This window comes from Gouania willdenowi, chromosome 21 (assembly GCF_900634775.1).
Source record: "Gouania willdenowi chromosome 21, fGouWil2.1, whole genome shotgun sequence".
In the NCBI taxonomy this organism is placed as follows: domain Eukaryota; kingdom Metazoa; phylum Chordata; class Actinopteri; order Blenniiformes; family Gobiesocidae; genus Gouania; species Gouania willdenowi.
The window spans coordinates 5,697,384-5,717,167 of record NC_041064.1 but is presented as its reverse complement, the minus strand read 5'-3'; the positions used below and the strand labels follow the sequence as shown (position 1 = coordinate 5,717,167).

The window sequence follows — 19,784 nt, the reverse complement described above, 5'->3', positions numbered from 1 at the left end:
TAATACCTGTTTTGTTTCCCTGATATTTTTAAATGTGTGATATCAGACTTAGATCCATTCCTAAGCCAAAGACAAAACATGTAGAGACAAAATACTTTAATTCAAATGTATCTTCATATTTAGAGTCATGGACGAAAGTATTGCCACCCCTGTAATGTTTCCATAAAATACACAATTTCTCCTAGAAATTGTTGCAATTACAAATAGTTTTGGTATACACATTTTTATTTCCTTTAGGCATGAGAAAAAAACACAAACATTTACATAACTTTACACAAAATGTTTAAAAAATGGGCAAAATTGTTGGCCTCTTTTTAAAACTGTAGGTAAATCATGCTGGTTTAAACAGAGTATGTTCCAAACAGAATAACTAACAAAAGATGACAAACGGAAGCAAAACAGAAAACCGAAAAAGTGGGTGAGTCCTAATTTAAGGATTTGGACCCACAACTGAAACTAACCCAATGAGCAACAGAACCAAAACATCTTCTCAGTCATAAAACACAAAATCCCATCATACAAATGTAAAAAATAAAAATAAATAACCACAGACCTTAAATCATGACAACAACAAAATAAACAAGCCTTATTGTCATTATGTTGCACAATCCAGACTAAATATGTGACTGAAATCTGACAACACAAAAGAAAAACCATCAGGTGGTTTATCTTCCCTCTTTACTCTTCCTCTGCTCACACACACACACACACACACACACACACACACACACACACACACACACACACACACACACACACACACACACACACACACACACACACACAGTCCCAGTATGACCTGTGTACCTCAGTCTGCCTGTTACAGATCACTGTGACCTGACGTGCATGCTGGCAGGTGGTTTGTCTTTTCCACAATAGCATTATTATGCATGTTGTCGTCCGATTTCTCTGTTTGTTCTGCTGTTGGTGCTGCTTGAGCACAGATCTGTAGCCACCGAGGTCGGATAGTGTTTCCGAAACACCTGCCTTCCTTTTCCTCTGTCCCTAATCTCTGCTTTTCGGTTACAGTTTACAGTATTTAATGGGTTCTTGTGGGTGTTTCAGCCTATCCAGAGATGAATACACCTCTAAAGCAACTATTTTAGTGTTAATGCGTTTTCATTCCACAATGCACTTTACATTACCTTCTGTTACATAATGCCCACAAGTAAGAGTGAAAATAGTATTTGGCGAGGGAAAGATTTGCTGCTATAGAATCTCTATTTTGTGCCATAAAAATTTGATTTAAACACTGAAACTCCAATTTTATTAAAGTACAGCCTCTGATTTTCAGTCTCCACTATACTTGCTTTGCTACTACGGGTCTGATACTAAAGTGTGTATTCTAATAACGAAGACGTAATTTTATTCTAGACCAATTTGATTTTATCTGTTAATGAGGCAGTTTAGTGGTAAAAAGCAGAATCAACAGCTTATTAATCCCAAAAAAGAAGGTTGAAGAGGAAGCACAATGTACAGTACTAAGCTCAACCGGTGACGGTGTTTTCCTAAATGTACACACTGTCAGAGCATTAATAGAGATGTTTAATACAAATAAATTAACAATAGACAAAAAGCTATATTTGCCACAATAGTAATAATTAACATCAGGTTTGTTCACCCACAGATACGCCCCTAATTCAATATTCTTAGGTTTTTATAATGCATGGTATTTATTGTTTGGGCTTTTACTTACCCAGACATCTCATTTTAGGAGCCTCAATACTGTCAAACGACTTTCAGATTTTTCAAAGTTGGCCCCCATCTTGCTTCTCACTTGTGTTGCCAGATACAACTGAAAATTCCCCAAAAACTGTTAAATAAATCTCTCAAAATCGACTAAATGTACTTGTGAAATTATTAGTAAATATTAGACTTTTTTTTTACTAACTAACTATTGTAAATCTAGTCCTAAACGTGCATCTAGGAAAAGCAGGAAATTTTAAGTTTAACAATGTTGTTGTCAGTGTTAGCAATAGCTCCACTTTGTGATCAGTCCAATTCTTACACAAATTATTGAAAGCGCTACATTTTTTTAAGGCTTAAAGCTGCAGTGTGTAGAATTGTGAGACTTGTGTGGAATCAACCACGCTGCCTCCTTGTTTTGAATTCACTGGCATCCTCGTAAATGCGCACGACTGTGGAGGTTTTGGCGACTTTTTTCTCAATAATGACTAGTGACAAATGTAGGGACTTTATCTTGTGTTATTGGAAGGGTAGGGCACCGAGATCCAGTTCCAAATAGGAACTGGATCCTGACATCCGGTTCCGGGACAGTTACGAAGATTTTTGAATTTTGATAATTTTTTTCGGTCCTAAATGCCCGCAATAGTCTATTTCTGCTTTTTGTATTACTCCGCCCTGCTTGCTCCGTTTGTTTACGCGGGGTTTGTATAAAGGTGCGTTCACACCGAACGGGACTGTAGCGACTGCAGTCACTTCAATATAGTGGCGCTTTTTGGTCACTCCATCACTTCATTGCTCCAGTGACGTAAAGACCAGGAAACAGACTGTGTGAGAGTGTCTGCCGCTGACTGGGCTAATCACTTCTTCTCCGGCCATATCATAGAGAGCGCTGCTTTTACGGTTTAAAATATCAAGTCATGCCATTATTAAAGAATGAGTTCACTCAGAATGTAGGATTAATGAAGAAGTTAACAGCTTTAATTTTGCCCCGGTAAATTGAGGAAGTGTAGTACAGCCCTCCGCTGCAGCCGTCTCACTATAGCGGGAGGGAGGGGCTACTGCCTCGGCTCTACAGAGAGTGACGGCTGGGGGAGTTGTTGCTTGAAGTTCCTTTAAAAAGTTCAAATTTTTCAACTTTGAGCAACGAGTTTGTACAGGATCTAGTTACCAGAATAATAATATTCTTTCTCAACAAGAACTTTTGATTGATTTGTGACTGCTCCAGGGTTTAAGTTTGTTTTATTTAGTTTCACATCTACCTGGGCAGCAGCTTGTTTTTTAGACTGTTGCCAACTTGTTTGTAGTGTTATTTCAGCAAGTTTCAGTTTTACAGTTATATCTCTCCACCTTGGATATGCTTGTCTTGGGTTTACGCATGATTTATTATCCCCTATCACAAAATGTGGAAGGGGTTATAGGTTTGAGCTCCGTCCGTCCGTGGGCCCGTCCGTGTGTCTGTCCGTTTAAGTTAAAGGGGACAGCTTTTCTCAGAAGCCTTTTAAGATAGGATAACTAAATTTGATGTGTGGCTTCAGGTTATCAACATCTTGATGGAGTTCGAAAATGAGAAGCGCGCAATTATTTCTTCCCGAGTTATTGCCCTTGTTACGTTTTTTTTTTACTCTGTTCGAGGTATCTTCAAAGCCGACAGCTTTTCTTAGAAAACGTTTATGATAGTTAGTAATTTTATATTCTGATGTGATAATATGTTCTCATGTATACATCTAAGTTAGATTTAGGACATTTAGGTTGTGAGTTATAATGAGAACCAATCTGGCGGGGGATGTTGATGACTATGTCTTCTTGTTCCATCTGTTATCACGCTTCCTTTTACCCTATGATGATGTGTTGTTGCCATAGAAATCCTGCTCTGTCCATTTTGAGTTCCCACTGACCTCCGTCTTTAGACTGTTGCTTCTCCATGTTGGTCTTCCTTTTTCCGCTTGCTTTGCCTTGTAAAAGTTGTGCCTAACACCACAATGGGGACTTCTTCTGCTGGAATGTCCGCGATTGCACTTTTACTACCGAGAGGACATGGTCGTGCATCGACTTTAGTCGGGCAGATAATAACACCCCAAAACAGCTCTTTGGAGCACTCTGTTTGTAAAAAGATCTCTGATTGGCTGAAAAGTGGCGTCACTCTCCTTGTTTTCTAAAGCTTGAATACAGAGCAAAGAGAAGGAGCAGAGGTCCAGTGTCCTCTGATAACACTTTGGATTCCAACATGCTCAAAGTTTAGCATGGATTAAAAAAAAAACATACTGCAGCTTTAAGTCTAACAACTATTGGTCATTTGTGGCCACCTCTTGTGGATAAGGGATTATTTAGCAATAATACTGTGTATGGGTGTGTAATTTTATTATTTTAGTTTTTTTGTTGATTGAAAATCCCTCTGAAGTAAAATATTTTTTTATAATAGTGCCTATAAACCCATTCTTAGATACAGATATTTGAGGGGTTGATGGTTGGTTGGGGTTTGCTGGTGTTGATCTTGTCTGTCTTTCCCTGACTCTTTAACACAGTTGCTTGCTTTTGCCTTCTCTTCCTCTAAGCCTGTGTGTTCTTCTCTTTTTCACCGCACTCTCTCCCTGCCTTCGTCTTCTTCACCCTGATCTCCAATCTCCATCTAAACTCCACCACCTTCTCTTTTTGCTGTCCACCACTTCATTGTCCACCCTCCCCCCCCACCCCTCCCCGCTCTTTGGGGACTCTGTGGCTGATGGTGTGGGCATGCGGTCCTGCCTGACAGAGTTGTGCATGCGTGGCCTGTCTAACTTATATTCCGATTCAAAGAAAAGGATCCGTACATCCTATCAGAGTAAGTCAGGCCTTCCTAAAGGCCGGGGGTGGGGCGCTCTGTGTCTGTGTTTGTGCTGGGCCAATGTTTCAGTGGTTGGCTCATCAGATTCATTACAAAGATTAAGGCTGTGTTTGAAATCGCATACTAACGCACAACTAAATATCAAGTTTGACGTCAAAATGAGTGTTTAGTGCGCTCACATTAGATAAGGGGTCACTAGCCTTTCTGGAACCTTGAGCAACTTTAAAGTTACTGATAAATCGGAATGGCTACCAGTTTGATATGCACTTAGATACTACTACAATTTCCAAGTTTCACTTTAATTAGATGGAAAGATAATGATGGAAGACTTAGCATCCATTAAAAAAGGTAGGAAATATAGAACATTTCAACATGCAACACTTAATTTATCTCACCGTAATTTATGAAATAGCCAAATGTATAGTATATCTGGACATTATTTAAGCATGCAGAGGTGGGCACACTAGTCATACTCAACCGCCCCATGATGCATTGCGAGCGGAATGTAAAATCGTCCTGGCATCCCCTTTTCAAAACAAAAGCATCTCTTCTTGTCTTCCATTAGTTTTTTTAAACTATTCTGTAAATAGGGATCTTGTTTTAAAGTTAACCGGAAGTTTTCTGTCAGTAGCAGAATGGAGAGTCTCTGATTATCTCTGAAATGTGGGAATTAAATGTGTAAATGCTAGTTTTATGGATCAAATGAGCATGTGTTGATATTCTACTTGGTCACTTTCTTGCCTCAAATGTTTTCAGAAATTTCAAAGCTGGAAAATCAACAGAAATATTTAGTGTGCTTCAGGTTTTTGTCGTTGTAGGTTCGAAATGCATCTTGGGAAACTTGGAAGTATACTTCAGTGGGAACAGTTACCATAGTAACCTAACTTATAGTATATAGTAGACAGTATATACTCATGTAGTTTGTAGAGTATAGTACAGAGTGTGACATTTCCAACACAGCCTAATATTTGATTTAGACCAGTATGAAGAGAAAAAACCAAAAGGACAAACCAGTGAGATAACTAGAGAAGAACTGGAAACTATTCCCCTTATTCCAGTCATGTCTGAACCTTGTCCTTGAAACTCCAAACTCACACATAACGTCAATATTAAATGATCTCTGTGACTTAAGCAAACGTACTGCTGTGATTAAAGTCACTTTGGTTCAAGTGAGACTTGCAAAGTGTCCTTCAAAGGAATTCAAATTTTCCTCGACAGCGCAATGTTTCATCGGCGTCGCTTTTCCACAACTTCAGTCATTTTGTCAATTCATAGTAAATTATTCAGGGAAATTTGCCCTCAGAAGGCTTGTAAAATAAATTGGACTGAAGGAAAAGTATATAATAATCCCTCCTTTTTAAAAAATGTGCTGACTTAGTGAGGCTAATATTAAGCGGCTAGCTAAACATTGGAAAATCATTGGTGTATTTTGGCTTGTGCTTGGTGCATGTGGTATTTGTTGTTAAAGTGTTGGTTGTGCTTGTTTTGTTTTGTATTATGGTATGTTTGTACTGACGTATAATGGGATTTGCACTACATACTCGAGTATTCTTTCTAATTGGACAAATAAAAGATATTGAAACCAATTGTAGTCCATGCAGCCACATTTTTAAAATACACAAAAACACTTGAGAAGAATCGTTTAACCAAAGCAAAGTGCATTAATTTGTGTCACTTCTTATATTCTATGAGTACTTTAAAAATACTCATACCTAAAAATACTCATACCTTGGGTTATGGCTTGGCTACTTGTGTGTATGACTGACATTATGGTGACAAAGTAACTCTAACTCTATATCCATTCCTCATTACTGCTGCAGGCCTTACTGAACTCACTGACAACCAGCAGTCCATTGACATGGAGAGAAGCAAGTCGCCCACCTCAGGTAACAGACACACACACTCTCTCTCTAACACTTTTGCACCTGCCACCGCCGCCTCCATGTTGTTTCCTCGATGGAAATGTTTAGTTCTCTTTGCAAAAGAAACTTTTCTCTAAAATCCTGGCGGGTTTAAACCTGGATTACAGCCTGTCGCGACCTCACCATTCAGACCCATCAGTCTTCTTCATCTTCACTGGGGGTTTTATTATGACAGGTTTCCGATTCAACATATGGAAATTGCTTAAAACCATTTCAGTGGGAAATGAGATTTTTTCTTTTTTTTTGGTGGAAAAAGGTTGAGTCCTTTGAGATACGTTTGATGCATTTTGCCCTGTGAATACATGTCTCTTCCCATCTTCTATACCTGCTTTTGAGCCTTAGTTACTCAGTGCAGAAGGCCAGGACACCATAGACAGAGCGTCAGTCCATCACAGGAGCTTTTTAAAGATGTTTATTCATTATATCCAGCAGGAACTTTAAGAATCTACTAGCTATATCTAAATCTGTGCTAGCATTTCAATACAAACCTGTTTGACTTTTATTCTCTGCTGCTAAAGTTTTCAATTAGGTGCGTGTTGGTCTCCAGCGACTGGAACGGACAGAGAGAGGAATGCAATAATAGGTGATAACCACCTGTAGATGGAAAGGGCAGAACAATTCAAGGTTGTTTATATCATTTTACCCATGTATTTATATATTTTTTAAAAATGGAACCCATGTTTGTGTGTGTGAATATGTCATGCAGCACATGAATCCGTGTATCATTCGTTCATTCGTTTTTTCATTATGTAACAAAAACACTCATTTGTTTCCAAAACCAAAATGAAAAAATGGAATACGCCTTGTTTTTCAAATTCAAGCTCTTTTGCTTCTGTACAGAAAACTAAAAACGGAAAACGAACACCTTTATTCGTTTTCTCCATTACCGATTTGCCAAAGTACGTGACCTGGAAGTGTACTCTCATCAGACGCTAACGGCTATGCTAACAGCAGTTCGGCATGACAAGATCGCTGCTTCCAACCGTGCATCCGAAACGTGTCGTTTTCGCTTCAGCTGGTGTTGGGCACAGAACCTCCTCACAGACATTTAGAGACTCCTAAGTGTTGCAAAGCTAAAGATATCTCAGAATGTGTAATGCTTCACTTCTAAAACAAATTTTAATTTAATTTTTTAAATGAGACTACTTTACTGTTCAAGAGCTTGTTTCCATCTTGAAATCACGTGATGGATGTCACACGGCCCCACTGCCTGTAAACATCCCATTGTTTTCTATTGAAGTGAAACAATCAGCCTTAGCAGCATTTTCAGTCAAAATGCCAATGTGTGCTGCTTTTAGTTGCTGTAAATAATCAGGAAAAGTTAAAGATGCTGATTTAAACCTCTTTTGTTTAACAAAAGTGGATAAAAACAGGGTTTTGTAGTAGACAATGAAGCAGAGAAGAAGAGCTCTCCTAATGGACCTTTATTCTGCCTTAAACAGTGATCCACAATTAAAAAAATGTATTATTGTGTTCAAATATTAATACTATTTCAAAGTGCATTTAACCTACTAGAAGACGTAGGTCACATTATAATAATTAACATGTATTTTTTCTCAATTTGTGAAAGTGATTTAAGTGCATTTTACTGTAAATCAGGTGGTAGAAGACGTGTTTGGTGTCCTCCTGTGTGAAATCTACATCTGCATTGTTGAATTTTGCAAATAATTGAGACTTCTGTACATGTCGATTATTAGCAGGCCTACATGAACATTGTTTTACATCTGCAGCTTGGATTGGGAGGATTTTCAGATCCTTTTTTCCGTAGCGAAACATTTCTAAGAGAAAAGAACAGACATGATGGATTTTTATGGTTTTTTGCCTCTGAGACCTGTCCTGCTCTGCTCTGACAGCGAGTGAGTCTGTGCAAATGAAATCAATTGTTCCAGATCTTCTGTTTGGAGTCTTGACCTCGTGCTTCAATTTCAGAGGAAGTTTGCTTTGAAAATGTTCCTTTCACATTCACTTCTGAAGCGTGGCTTTGACAAAACAAAGAATTATTATTATTATTATTTTTATGATAAAGCTGGAAATGCAAATGCTTACACAAGCCTGGCCATGATGAGGCTGTTTTGTTTTCTCATTTCACAGCAGATTTTACCTTGTAGTTTACCTTGAGTTCAGCCTCTCAGTTTGTTTTTGGTGATCTTGCCTGAAACGGTTAAACAGACACAGTGCAAGCTTTTCTTTGCTGTTAGCACAGGGAGTCCTTCAGCGTGCTGGTGTGCGTGGATGAGGTCATGGTCATTGTGTCCCATTACAGAGCTGTCATTTGTTAATTACAGAGATAGAAGAGTTATTGTGGGAGGGATAAAAAGCACAGGGACTGTGCACACAATGCACGAGACCAATTATTTACACCGGCAGCGTAAAGTCAAGCTGATGGAGCAGTTACACACAGATGAAAATGGGAGCACGATTACTCGGATTAAAATGTCACATTCAGACGTGCTGGATTCTTTCATTGCCGGGTGTTGTTATTGGTTTAATGAGCTGGTGAGGATGCTTATGTAAAATACGCTGGATTTGGGCACGTGTTGTAGATAGATGAGGTCGTACACACACAGGTGTCAGGCAAAGAAAGAGTTCATTGTTTGTTTCAGGGTTTGGGCCAGTTAAATCTTTCCGTTACAATTATGTTTTTAATTACCCATGTTCAATTACAATTCAATTACAATTACAGTGACCAGCATTTTTTTTTTTTTTTTTTTTATCCTCAGAAAGTCAATTACAATAACATTCTTGGTTACTACATTTCAATTACAATTAATAACAATTACTGAGCCTGAAATAAATAACCCAATAAAAGTTAACATTACTCTTGTGCTAGCTTTCTGTTAGCATCTCTTATGATAGCTGGTCCTAAATCAACTGTAAAATACACTAAAACAAATATCCATAATCTATTTTTTTCAGTTGGTTACATTGTTAGACTTCCTAATCAATGAAAATATAGGTTTTAATATTTTTGGCGTGGACATCTCAGCCTTTTTTGTGTCAATATAAACTCAATTATTTATTTTTTTAATTGGTAAAATGTGGGAATGCTTGATATGAAACATATTTTAATAATTGTTTACTACATACAATTATGCACGACTGCAACATCACATTGCACTCCCACCTTAAAATAGTCGACTCTTCCGCACCCCTTCCATCGTCCCACCCTGACTCCCTCTTCCCTGTTCCCTTCTCCCTCACCTAGTTGTAACATTGCCCTCTCTTTTTAAATCAGTTTTTTACCTTTCCTTAAGGGGGGCTGGTGATGCAGACAAATAGAAAATGTAAATAATAATAATTGTTAAATGTGTGTAGAACTGTACATGGAACTGTAACATGGTCCCCCAGTTTTCACAGTTTTCATAGAATTTTCATGGCAATTACAATTACAAAGTCAATTATCAAAACTCAATACAATCTAATTATGATTACAACAGCAACAGATTTATTAAATTCTAATTATGGAAGTGTATTGCATTCAAATCTGTTTTTTTTTTTTTCTGAATAATTTATTGTTTTGGTTTGTTTTTCAGACTAATGTTTTTTCTTCTTTTTTTTGAAGGAATTTTTTTTTCTGTTTTTCCCCATTTGTTTTTCTGAGCTTAGAGGGCATTTGAAATGACAGATGCATTTATTTTTCTATGTAGCGCAAACATGGCAGGCTTGTTTAATTTGATAAAAATGTGCTTTCAACTTAGTTTAGGACACTGGGAGATCTATCTTTAATCCATACTGATGGCGTTACAATTACAAGGACTTTGTGGTTGTTCAGAAAGAAAGGCCAGGATCAGTTGGACAAATATGGCTTGTTCCATGGATATAAAATGATGCGTTTGAAGTGCACTCAAGACTAAAATGACAAACAAAGTTTGGTTGGCAATTGTCAACAGACCGACCGAGCTTGTTGACATTTTTACACCTCTCGACCTATTGAACAACAGGTTGCGCATGTGCACTTCCAGAGTGTGAAAAAGCTTATTTGGACAAAAAAAATGTGCACAAAAAAAAAGAAAAACTACTCTGAAAAACAGGAAAAAAATAGCCCCAAAAAATACACTATTCAGAAATAACAGATTTATTTTTATTTTTTCAAGTGAATGCAGTTCACTTCTTCATGATTTTGCCATAACTGTAATGATCAATTACACGATCGCAATTATAATTGACCCCAACCCTGGTTTGTTTCCTCCTACTGAGTAACTTTCTCTCTTCTGCGTGACCATTAGAGGTTGCCTGACAGTCGGTGCCATATCAGGTGTGCATGGCCTGTATGGAGCGTGGACAGCTTATTAGGAGAGCCAGACATCATTGTGACTCAGCTTCTTTGTGTCACCAACACAGAGCGTCTCTCTTTCTCTGGTCTTCTTCACGTGTCTCTCCTCTCTTTTTGTGTTCACCCTTTTCCTGTATTTCTTGTGCCATTAGTCCCAGTAATTGTACGTCTCTCCTGCGACTTTTCACATCATCCTCGTTCGTTCTCAGGCTAGAGTTGAGGTGCAACGGTCCAGCTTTTCCTGGCACGTGTAACCGTAGCAGAATCTGACGTGACCAGGCCCGTGGATAGGTGGACTGAGATAGAACAGCAGTGATGGGTGGCTGACCTGGGAGGATAAATTTAGATCAGGTTGGCACAACCAGGGAGGAGTGAGGAGACACAGTATAGAGCTGAAACTTTCAGAAAATGCCAGGTTCATTAAACGCATTCAACTTTCTCTTTTTTAAGCAATATTTATAATATTCTGGTAATTTAATCCTCCTGTTTTCAAAGGATGGTGATATTTTTTACCACCAGAAGGATTAATCATGTATAATTAGTGTTATGTTAAGGCTTTTTGTGAGATAAGCCATTGGTCTAATTCAGTGTTTCCCAACCAGGGGTACGCGTACCCCTAGGGTTACGTGAACACATTGCAAGGGGTACATGGAAAAATTAAGAATTTATTTCCAAGATAATAAAAAAAATATTCTCAGTCATTTCATAAGTCCATCAATAAAAAAAAAAATATTCAAAGGAGCTCCTTTTTTGGTAAATGTCATAAAAGCTATATACAGTATAACACAGGCAGGTTAATTCTTTGTTTTGTATGTCTTTATTTATTTATATTACTTGTTTTTATTTATAGTACAGTATTAATAATACAAACCTTTGCTATAATATTATTTCTTTTCTTTATAATTTTTATTGCCTTGAAGGTAACATCATTTTATGTTTAATTTGAGTTAAATAAGAAGATAATGCCTGAATATCAATTGTTCAATTTATGAAGATGAAATAAAATGACTTGCGTTGAATATTCAGTTGTGTTATGTTCTACTTTTGGGGAATCATGAACACGTATAAGTGAGGGGGTACTCATGGTATGACAAAAAAGCTCAAGGGGTACACAAGACAAGTAAGGTTGGGAACCAATGATTGTTCCCTAAGATGTTTTAATTTCCAATAAGGATTATTTTTGTGGCTGGAATCAAGATTCACTTTTGTGCACAAAGCCACTAAAATTACATATTTAACACCAGATTACAACACAATGTGATGAAGCTGGAATTTTTTCTGGGCATGATTAAAAAAAAGTGCCATGTGATACAGAATGGAAGTAAATGTGCCGTATGTCAAACCTGCGCACAACTGAAACTATAGACATTTCACAAACCTATTCCAGTGTGGAATAAAGACTAAATTAATCATCAATAAAAATGGTATTTTGACATGAATAGTTTTTAGTTGTCCAAACTTCATGTGTGAATTAAAGTAGAAAACCTATAAAGAATGAATGTATAGTTTATGGACGAAATTTTCATTGAGGGCACATTTTAGGAAAAATATGATACTTTTTAACATATTGTTTTCAGGAAAAATGTTACCCACTGAACTATCAAGTGTGTATTGCTTAAAAAAGCAGAAAAAATGCAAGCTTTCTAGTTCTGCTTAGTTTTCTTTTTGGTAATGCATGTTTGATTGATGATTTTCAGCACTTTTCTTTTCCCTTTCCACTCCGTTATCATCAACTGTATCCATGGAAACCCAAAAACATCTTTGGCAATGAAGGACATTAGATATTAGAACAGGAACCAGTGAGTTGTACCACACTGTGTGATGGCTGTGACCAACGTTCATGTTGTCCACTCCACTCCGTTACCAGAGAAAAGTAACGGAGTGGAAAATACCTTCATCATTCAACCCCATGTTAAACAAAAATGAGAGATAATTCAGCACTGATGCTCATACAGCACAGCTAACATGGAACAGTAGGTGAGTTACTGCAAATTCCATGATTTTCAAGTGTGTCCCTATTGAAAATGTTGCCGTTATCGATAATGGCACTCCAGTTGTGGTAGTAGTAATGGTGGATGGGAGTTATTTTTTGGTGACGACAATATTTTTTCCCCTCTTTCTAACTAACCCATTGTTCTCCTAGCTAAAAGTCCTTGTCCTCATAGTCGCCCATGTTTGTCTTTCTCTTGTTGCTCTGAAAAAAACAAATGTGTCTGTTCTGTTGGATCTCCTGTTCCAGTTCATTACCCAACCTCCCTTCACAATGACTCACGCATCCTACCAGAGCCCGTGGCCAGTCTGAGAGCCAGCCACTGCAGTCCAGTCTTTTACTTACTGGACAATGGTAAGAGGAGGGGATGTATCACGGGTGCTCAGACCTTGTCATGGACACCTGCTTGTGTGGTTGTTGTTTTTTTTTGCTATATGTATTTGCACAGCTGCCACCACACACGTGTTAGGCGAGGTCATTAGTCTTTGGACAGCTGGTTGATGGGATGTGGCCACATGCATGCTGACCTCTGCTTTCGTACCGTGAGCAACACTGGTGGCAAATGGTGGAAAAAGTGTGCGTGAGATAATGATGATGATAATGATGATGTACTAAAGGGTACAGAAAAATACAAAGCTCCACTCTAGAATATGTTGTTATATTTAGGCTAAGAAGAACAATCAAACATTCTAAATGTAGAACTGTAAAGATAGATAGATAGATAGATAGATAGATAGATAGATAGATAGATAGATAGATAGATAGATAGATAGATAGATAGATAGATAGATAGATACTGTTGATAGAAACTATAAATAGATACTGTAGAAAGATAGATACTATAGATAGATAGATAGATAGATAGATAGATAGATAGATAGATAGATAGATAGATACTATATATAGATATTGTAGAAAGATAGATACTATAGATAGATAGATAGATACTGTGGATCGATAGATATTGTAGAAACATAGATACTACAGTTAAATACATAGATAGATAGATATTGTAGAAAGATAGATAGATAGATAGATAGATAGATATTGGAAATAGATAGATACTATAGATAGATACTATATATAGATAGATACTATAGATATTGTAGAAAGATAGATACTATAGATAGATACTGTAGAAAGATAGATATTGTAGAAACATAGATACTATAGATAGATACTATAGATAAATAGATAGATAGATAGATAGATACTGTAGAAAGACAGATAGATAGATAGATAGATAGATAGATATTGTAGAAAGATAGATACTATAGATAGATAGATAGATAGATAGATAGATAGATAGATAGATAGATAGATAGATAGATAGATAGATAGATGTTGTAGAAAAATAGATACTATAGATAGATAGATAGATAGATAGATAGATAGATAGATAGATAGATAGATAGATAGATAGATAGATAGATAGATGTTGTAGAAAAATAGATACTATAGATAGATAGATAGATAGATAGATAGATAGATAGATAGATAGATAGATGTCTTATTGATTTGGTTCCGACCCTAGACTCCACCATGTTGCTGGCTGGTGTTACAGTAGACTGTGTGGCTGCTATGTTTGTGTGTTCCATGGGTCCGTGCAGATGATTTTCAAGCAGTGCATTCATTTTGTCTGGCCCGGCTGTAGAGGGGGGGAGGAGAGAGCTTGTGATGTGTGTCGTGTGTGTCAGATGTGGGCTCGCCATCATTGGGCCATTGCTGACAAGCTGGCGGGCTTCAGAAGGGGAAGGAGAGGATTTCCATCCGGGTACTTCTCCTGACCCATCACTGCCCCATAGCTGTAGTCTCTGTGGCATTAATCATCACCAGTGGAACCACACATCTTTGTCACGAAGCAGCAAAAAAAAAAAACGCTTCTTTTTCCCAGGCTATCGTACACATGGCTCCCGTGTGACTAACGCACACTCTTATCTTGTTTTCTTCCTTGGCTAACATTCATCTTTGTCTCGTCTCATACTAAGTGCATGGTGTCTTCAACATGACTGGTGGCTATGTTCGTCAATGGAACAGCGCTTGTATTGCTCCGTATGTTTATCAGTGTTTTGGTCGCAATGTTGGCCCCAAATGGAGTGTCAACGCTCACGCTTTACTGTTACTTACTCACACTGTAATTTATATGCAAACATGACTTTGACATTTTGCACTTGTGTTACACATGTAAATATAATAAGATAATGTTGTGTTTGAATCCTAGACAGGAGTTATCTTAGATCAGACTTGGGCGACGGGTGGCCCAGGGTCTAATTTTGTGCGGCCCCAAAAAACAAATGCACACAAAATGAATCCAAAAACATCCAATATGATGACAAAAATACACAAAATGACAACAAAAATATGTTAAATAAATCCTAAAACATACAAACGACCAATACACATATTAAAGCAACACAAAAAGACCCAGTGGTTCCCAAACTGGGGGCAGTGATGTCTACCAAAATACACAAAACAACAAAAGGACTCCAAAAATACACTAAATTAATTCAAAAATACACAAATGACGGTAAAAGCAGACAAAATGACAACAGAAATACACAAATGACAGCAAAAACATACACAATGACCAAGCAAACATACTGAAGGACAACAAAAACATCTTAAAGGACATTAAAAATGCATAAATGACTACAAAAACAGATAAAATGACAACAATAATACAATAAACACATTTTAAAAACATTCAAAATGACCAGAAAAACATACTGAAGGACATCAGAAATGCACAAATTGACTCCAAAAAAACATTAAAGTATAACAACTATTCACAAACACAAATACACAATATCACTCCAAACACACACAAAACAACATAAAAAAAGAACAAAACCCTTTGTTCGTTCTTGTATTGATGCTCCGATTGGTCATTAGTCTAAATGCTGACATGAATGTTTATAATGTGGCCCTTGGGTTAGACTTTTTTATGTCCCCCACTGTGAAAAAATTGCCCAATCTCTGAATTGTATGCCAAAAATGTATATTTTCATTGTGAAAGTCATCTGCTTTTAAATACCAAATGAAGCATACTTATAGTGGCCATTAATACAATGTTGTAAATAAAGTATTGAACCTATTTTCCGGCACTGCTGTATAATTTGTCACGATCATTTAATTAATGACAGCATCTTAACGCTAATCAGATCTTTAAGCTAAACAAAACACCACTCTTTGTTTCTGTGTAAATAGAAGTCATGGGAGCTTTCACTGTTACAGGACGTGAACACAATCAGGCTGTCGGCACTTAAACACCACACACACACATAAAGACACACACACACACACACAGACACACATACAGACACGCACACACACACACACACACACCATCAGTACCACTCACACTCCATTGTAGTCAAAGCTTATTAATCTTTTTTTACTTTGAACATTTTCTTTTGATGAAGACACAGAAACAATGAAAAGACCAAAGGGAAAAAAATTCATGGTCAATCTGCTTTTCACAAGATCATGGGATTTCTGATGTTGAGCACCATCCTGTATTAATCGGTTAATCATCACCCAGACCCTGAAAATAAAACTAAAGTCTTCTTTTCAAGAGGGACACAGACTCATAACACCTGAACTATGACCTTTGCAGTTCTTCTTCTGCTGCAAAATGCTTGCAAAATGTTTCAAACTGTGTCTGATCATGTGTTTTTGGTGTCACGCAGTTGTTGTTGTTGTTTTTATTTTATTTTGTGGGGTTTTTTTTTTTTGTGCTTTTCTTAGCTTTATGATATATTCAGTTCCAGCAAAGGAAGTTTAGTTTAATCTCCTGACATTTTTTAACTGCCAGTCTTCTTCAGAGGTGTCTGCTGATCGCTTTGATGTGTCCTTGACTTGGACGTAGTAACTCCAGCACGTTCATTGTGTCTTCTTTTTGAATAATATGTTCATAATTACAAAACAACATTATTAAAAAAGAAGACAAAATTAACTTTCTAGAATTACTACATGGAAGTCAAGGACACATTAAAGCAATCAGCAGACGCCGTTGAAGAAGACTGGCAGTTGACAGTCGAAACATGTCAGGAGGTCAAAGTAAATATCCTGAAAAAAAGTTAAAGAATAAATATTCAGGTAATCCACATGTGGCAAACTTCAGACCCGGGCTGCAAATCCAGTCCTTTAGACCATCAAATTCGGCCTAAATAATTCAGTTGTAGATAAATCACCTCAGATATCTAAATGTACAAATTCAATGAAACTCCACAATATTTGGAAGATCACAATTTTCCCATGCTTTTTTCACATTGTTCAAAGAACTCAATTTTCCTGTAATTATTTCACATAATTTCCACAAATTAGATACAAATTGGTCCCAAAATTAATGATATTTTAACGAGAAAATCCTACAGGGACTGATATCTGTCACTTACAGACTATATGTATGACTTATACGTCGTCTAAACTACAAACTTGGGGATATTAATGTTGAAAGTGCTTGTTTTCCCGCCTAGAATCACTTAATATCAAACTACTTCATATTTGGCCCCTGAACTAAAATGAGTTTGACACCCCTGAGGTAATCAACTGAACAGATCATCCCCTGAATCCATCCTGATAATCTCTGATCAGTAGGTGCTTTGGGTGGAGCATGACTTTGGAAATGTGTGCACCAAAACGCATGTTTTTATTTTTATTTTCTCCTGGCACTTTGTCATCATTTACAGTCTACTGCAACTTTGTGGTAAATTGATTTTTTTTTTTTTTTTTTATTTCTATTTTCTTTCTTTATGATTTGAAAAGATTAACTGGTGTTTTGTTTCCTATTCTTTTGTTTCAGTAAAGGGACCCGGCAGAAAGTTAAGTCTGCCAACAGATCTTAAGACTGATCTTGGTACGGTAGGCGAAAGCCAGACGTTTTTTTATTTCCTTTGAGTCATTTGATTTTGTGCTTTAGGCATCTATTCTATTCTGGTTTCTTTTGGTTCTTATTCAAACCTTCTTTCAGTTTTCTGAGTCATTTTCTCTTCCTGTCCAACCAGCGCCATGAGACTGTCGGCCCTAAAGCTGGTGTCCATTTTCCCCCCTTTGAGCGTATTTTGATTTCTTTTAAACCCTCTGTAATTTGTTTCCTCTACATTTTGCAAGTGTTTACCAAGGCGATTTGTACGTCATGTCCATTTTTAAATTTGAGGCTTTCTATCACTTTACCATGATCGGACCATCCTCTGGTTGTACGACTTTTCCCTCCATTAACAGCCTCGCTCTGAGGCGCTACAGATCACGTGCTGTCTCTTTCACTCACTGTAGCTGGATCATTCCTCTCGTCCCAAAGTCTTTTCTTCATTTCAACGGATTCATCCACGCATCAGATTTCAAGGGTTCCCTTTACCCCTGCACACGCTCTCTAACTGCTGCAATCACTTCACAATCTCAGGTTCTCCTTCGCTTACATCTGCAATGTCCCGTCCACGCTGCTTCTTCAACACAGCTTCCTGCTGCCTTCTGTATTCCGCCTTCATTGTTTTGGTTGTCAAATATGTTATTGAAATACATAAAAGTTTATTTTTTTTCTGAAATAAATGCCAATTTAAACATGAAAAAATTACATTGCCACGACAATGCAAGTGGGAATGCGAAAACAAATTGCCAACTCCTTTGGCTCTATGAGTTTATTGTCAATGAACACACGTTTGTACACATTACCAAAAGCTTAGACATTTGTAGGCAGTACTCGCAGGGAGCGAACAGCCTTAGGTTAAGTCAGTGAGGATTTAACAAAACATTTATTTTGTGTCAAAGTTACAGAAATTGTGCAGGGCAAGATTCAAACCAGGTTCCACTTGAGGATTGGTCCTAAAAGTTCTGAGAAGGAGGAAGATTATAGCAACATTTCATACAACACATTGGGGTTGTAGCTGCAGGATTAAAGCTTTAACAGCAGTTTTCCCTCGGAGTTCATGAGCAGCAGCTGTTACACTCTAACAGACCTAATCAAGCACTCTGATGCTTGCAAAAGCAGCCTTATTTTAATAAAACCTTAAATTACATTAAAAGTAAGAGAGTTAGCATTTTACAAGTTAGATAACATCATTGTCACTAAACAGGAAAACATTTTGATCTTTGAATGGTGTAGAGCGGTCAAGAATATGCAAAGTATTGGCAGGTCAAAATACGGTCGGAAGAATAAGAAAAATAATAATAAAAAAATTGGAAATTAAAAGTGTGATAATGCTGATCAGCCCATCCCTTCAGGGGGCGCCACACATAGAAAAACAATTATTCTTGTATCTTATCTCACAGTATTCTTATATTAAGAGCAGTTGGTACTATTTGTCAAGAACAAAGCCACATTAATTTAGATCCACATCAATGCAAAGCTTGTGAAATATTAATCTCAATAATCCTCGCCGTCCACTGATTGGACCGTACCTCCTCTCTGGGAAAAAGGGTGTGGTCTTTATTTTAATATTATGATTATAATAATATATTATTATTATCCTGATTTTTTTTTTTTTTTTGTGCGTCTTAACACTGGTTTTTATAACTATATGTTAAGGTTTCATTCATTCAGACAACTGTTCCTCAGGAAATTTACTTTGATCTCCTGACATCAAAGCGATCAGCAGACGCCTCTAAGCAAGACTGGCAATTGACATTCGAAACAGAAACATGTCAAAGTTTTCTGAATAAATGAAACATAACATTTAAAAAGAAGAGAAAAAAAAGTAATTATTACATGGTTTTTATATTGTCTTAAAATGTGCTGTGTCCTATATCAATTTTGTATATATAGTTTATTTTTGTGACAGTTTATTTTATGTTTTACAATTTCTTTGGACTGCTGTATTTTTATTTTATTGATATATTTAAATACTGTTTTGTTTTTTAGTTTTTTTATATTTTATGTATTTGTTAGGTAACTATTTTTGATTTGGTTCTTGGGTTTTTTTTTCGGTTTTTTGGGGGTTTTTTTTAATAAAAGAAATGATAACAAATAAATGATACACAGGGAGGCGGCGCCTACATTTTTGCCTAGGGAGCCAAATTGCTTAGGGCCACCACTGGTTGTTACAGAATAATGCGTTAATTTGTTGGCTACAGAAAGTTATGTATGAGGCAGGAAGC

General features: G+C 37.0%; 1 protein-coding gene across 11 annotated transcripts in view; it reads left to right on the top strand.

The window, feature by feature from the left end:
• LOC114454909 (syntaxin-binding protein 5-like) overlaps positions 1–19,784 on the top strand; it is a 170,799-nt gene that overhangs the window by 129,042 nt on the left and 21,973 nt on the right. For 3 of the 11 annotated variants that reach the window (XM_028435817.1, XM_028435813.1, XM_028435814.1), the window contains exons 19-22: positions 4,436–4,504; positions 6,328–6,393; positions 12,942–13,046; positions 17,497–17,550. In XM_028435817.1, the coding sequence (XP_028291618.1) occupies positions 4,436–4,504; positions 6,328–6,393; positions 12,942–13,046; positions 17,497–17,550 (294 nt within the window). The remainder of the gene's footprint in view (positions 1–4,435; positions 4,505–6,327; positions 6,394–12,941; positions 13,047–17,496; positions 17,551–19,784) is intronic. The other 8 variants (XM_028435823.1, XM_028435821.1, XM_028435819.1 and 5 more) reach the window with 4 other exon arrangements.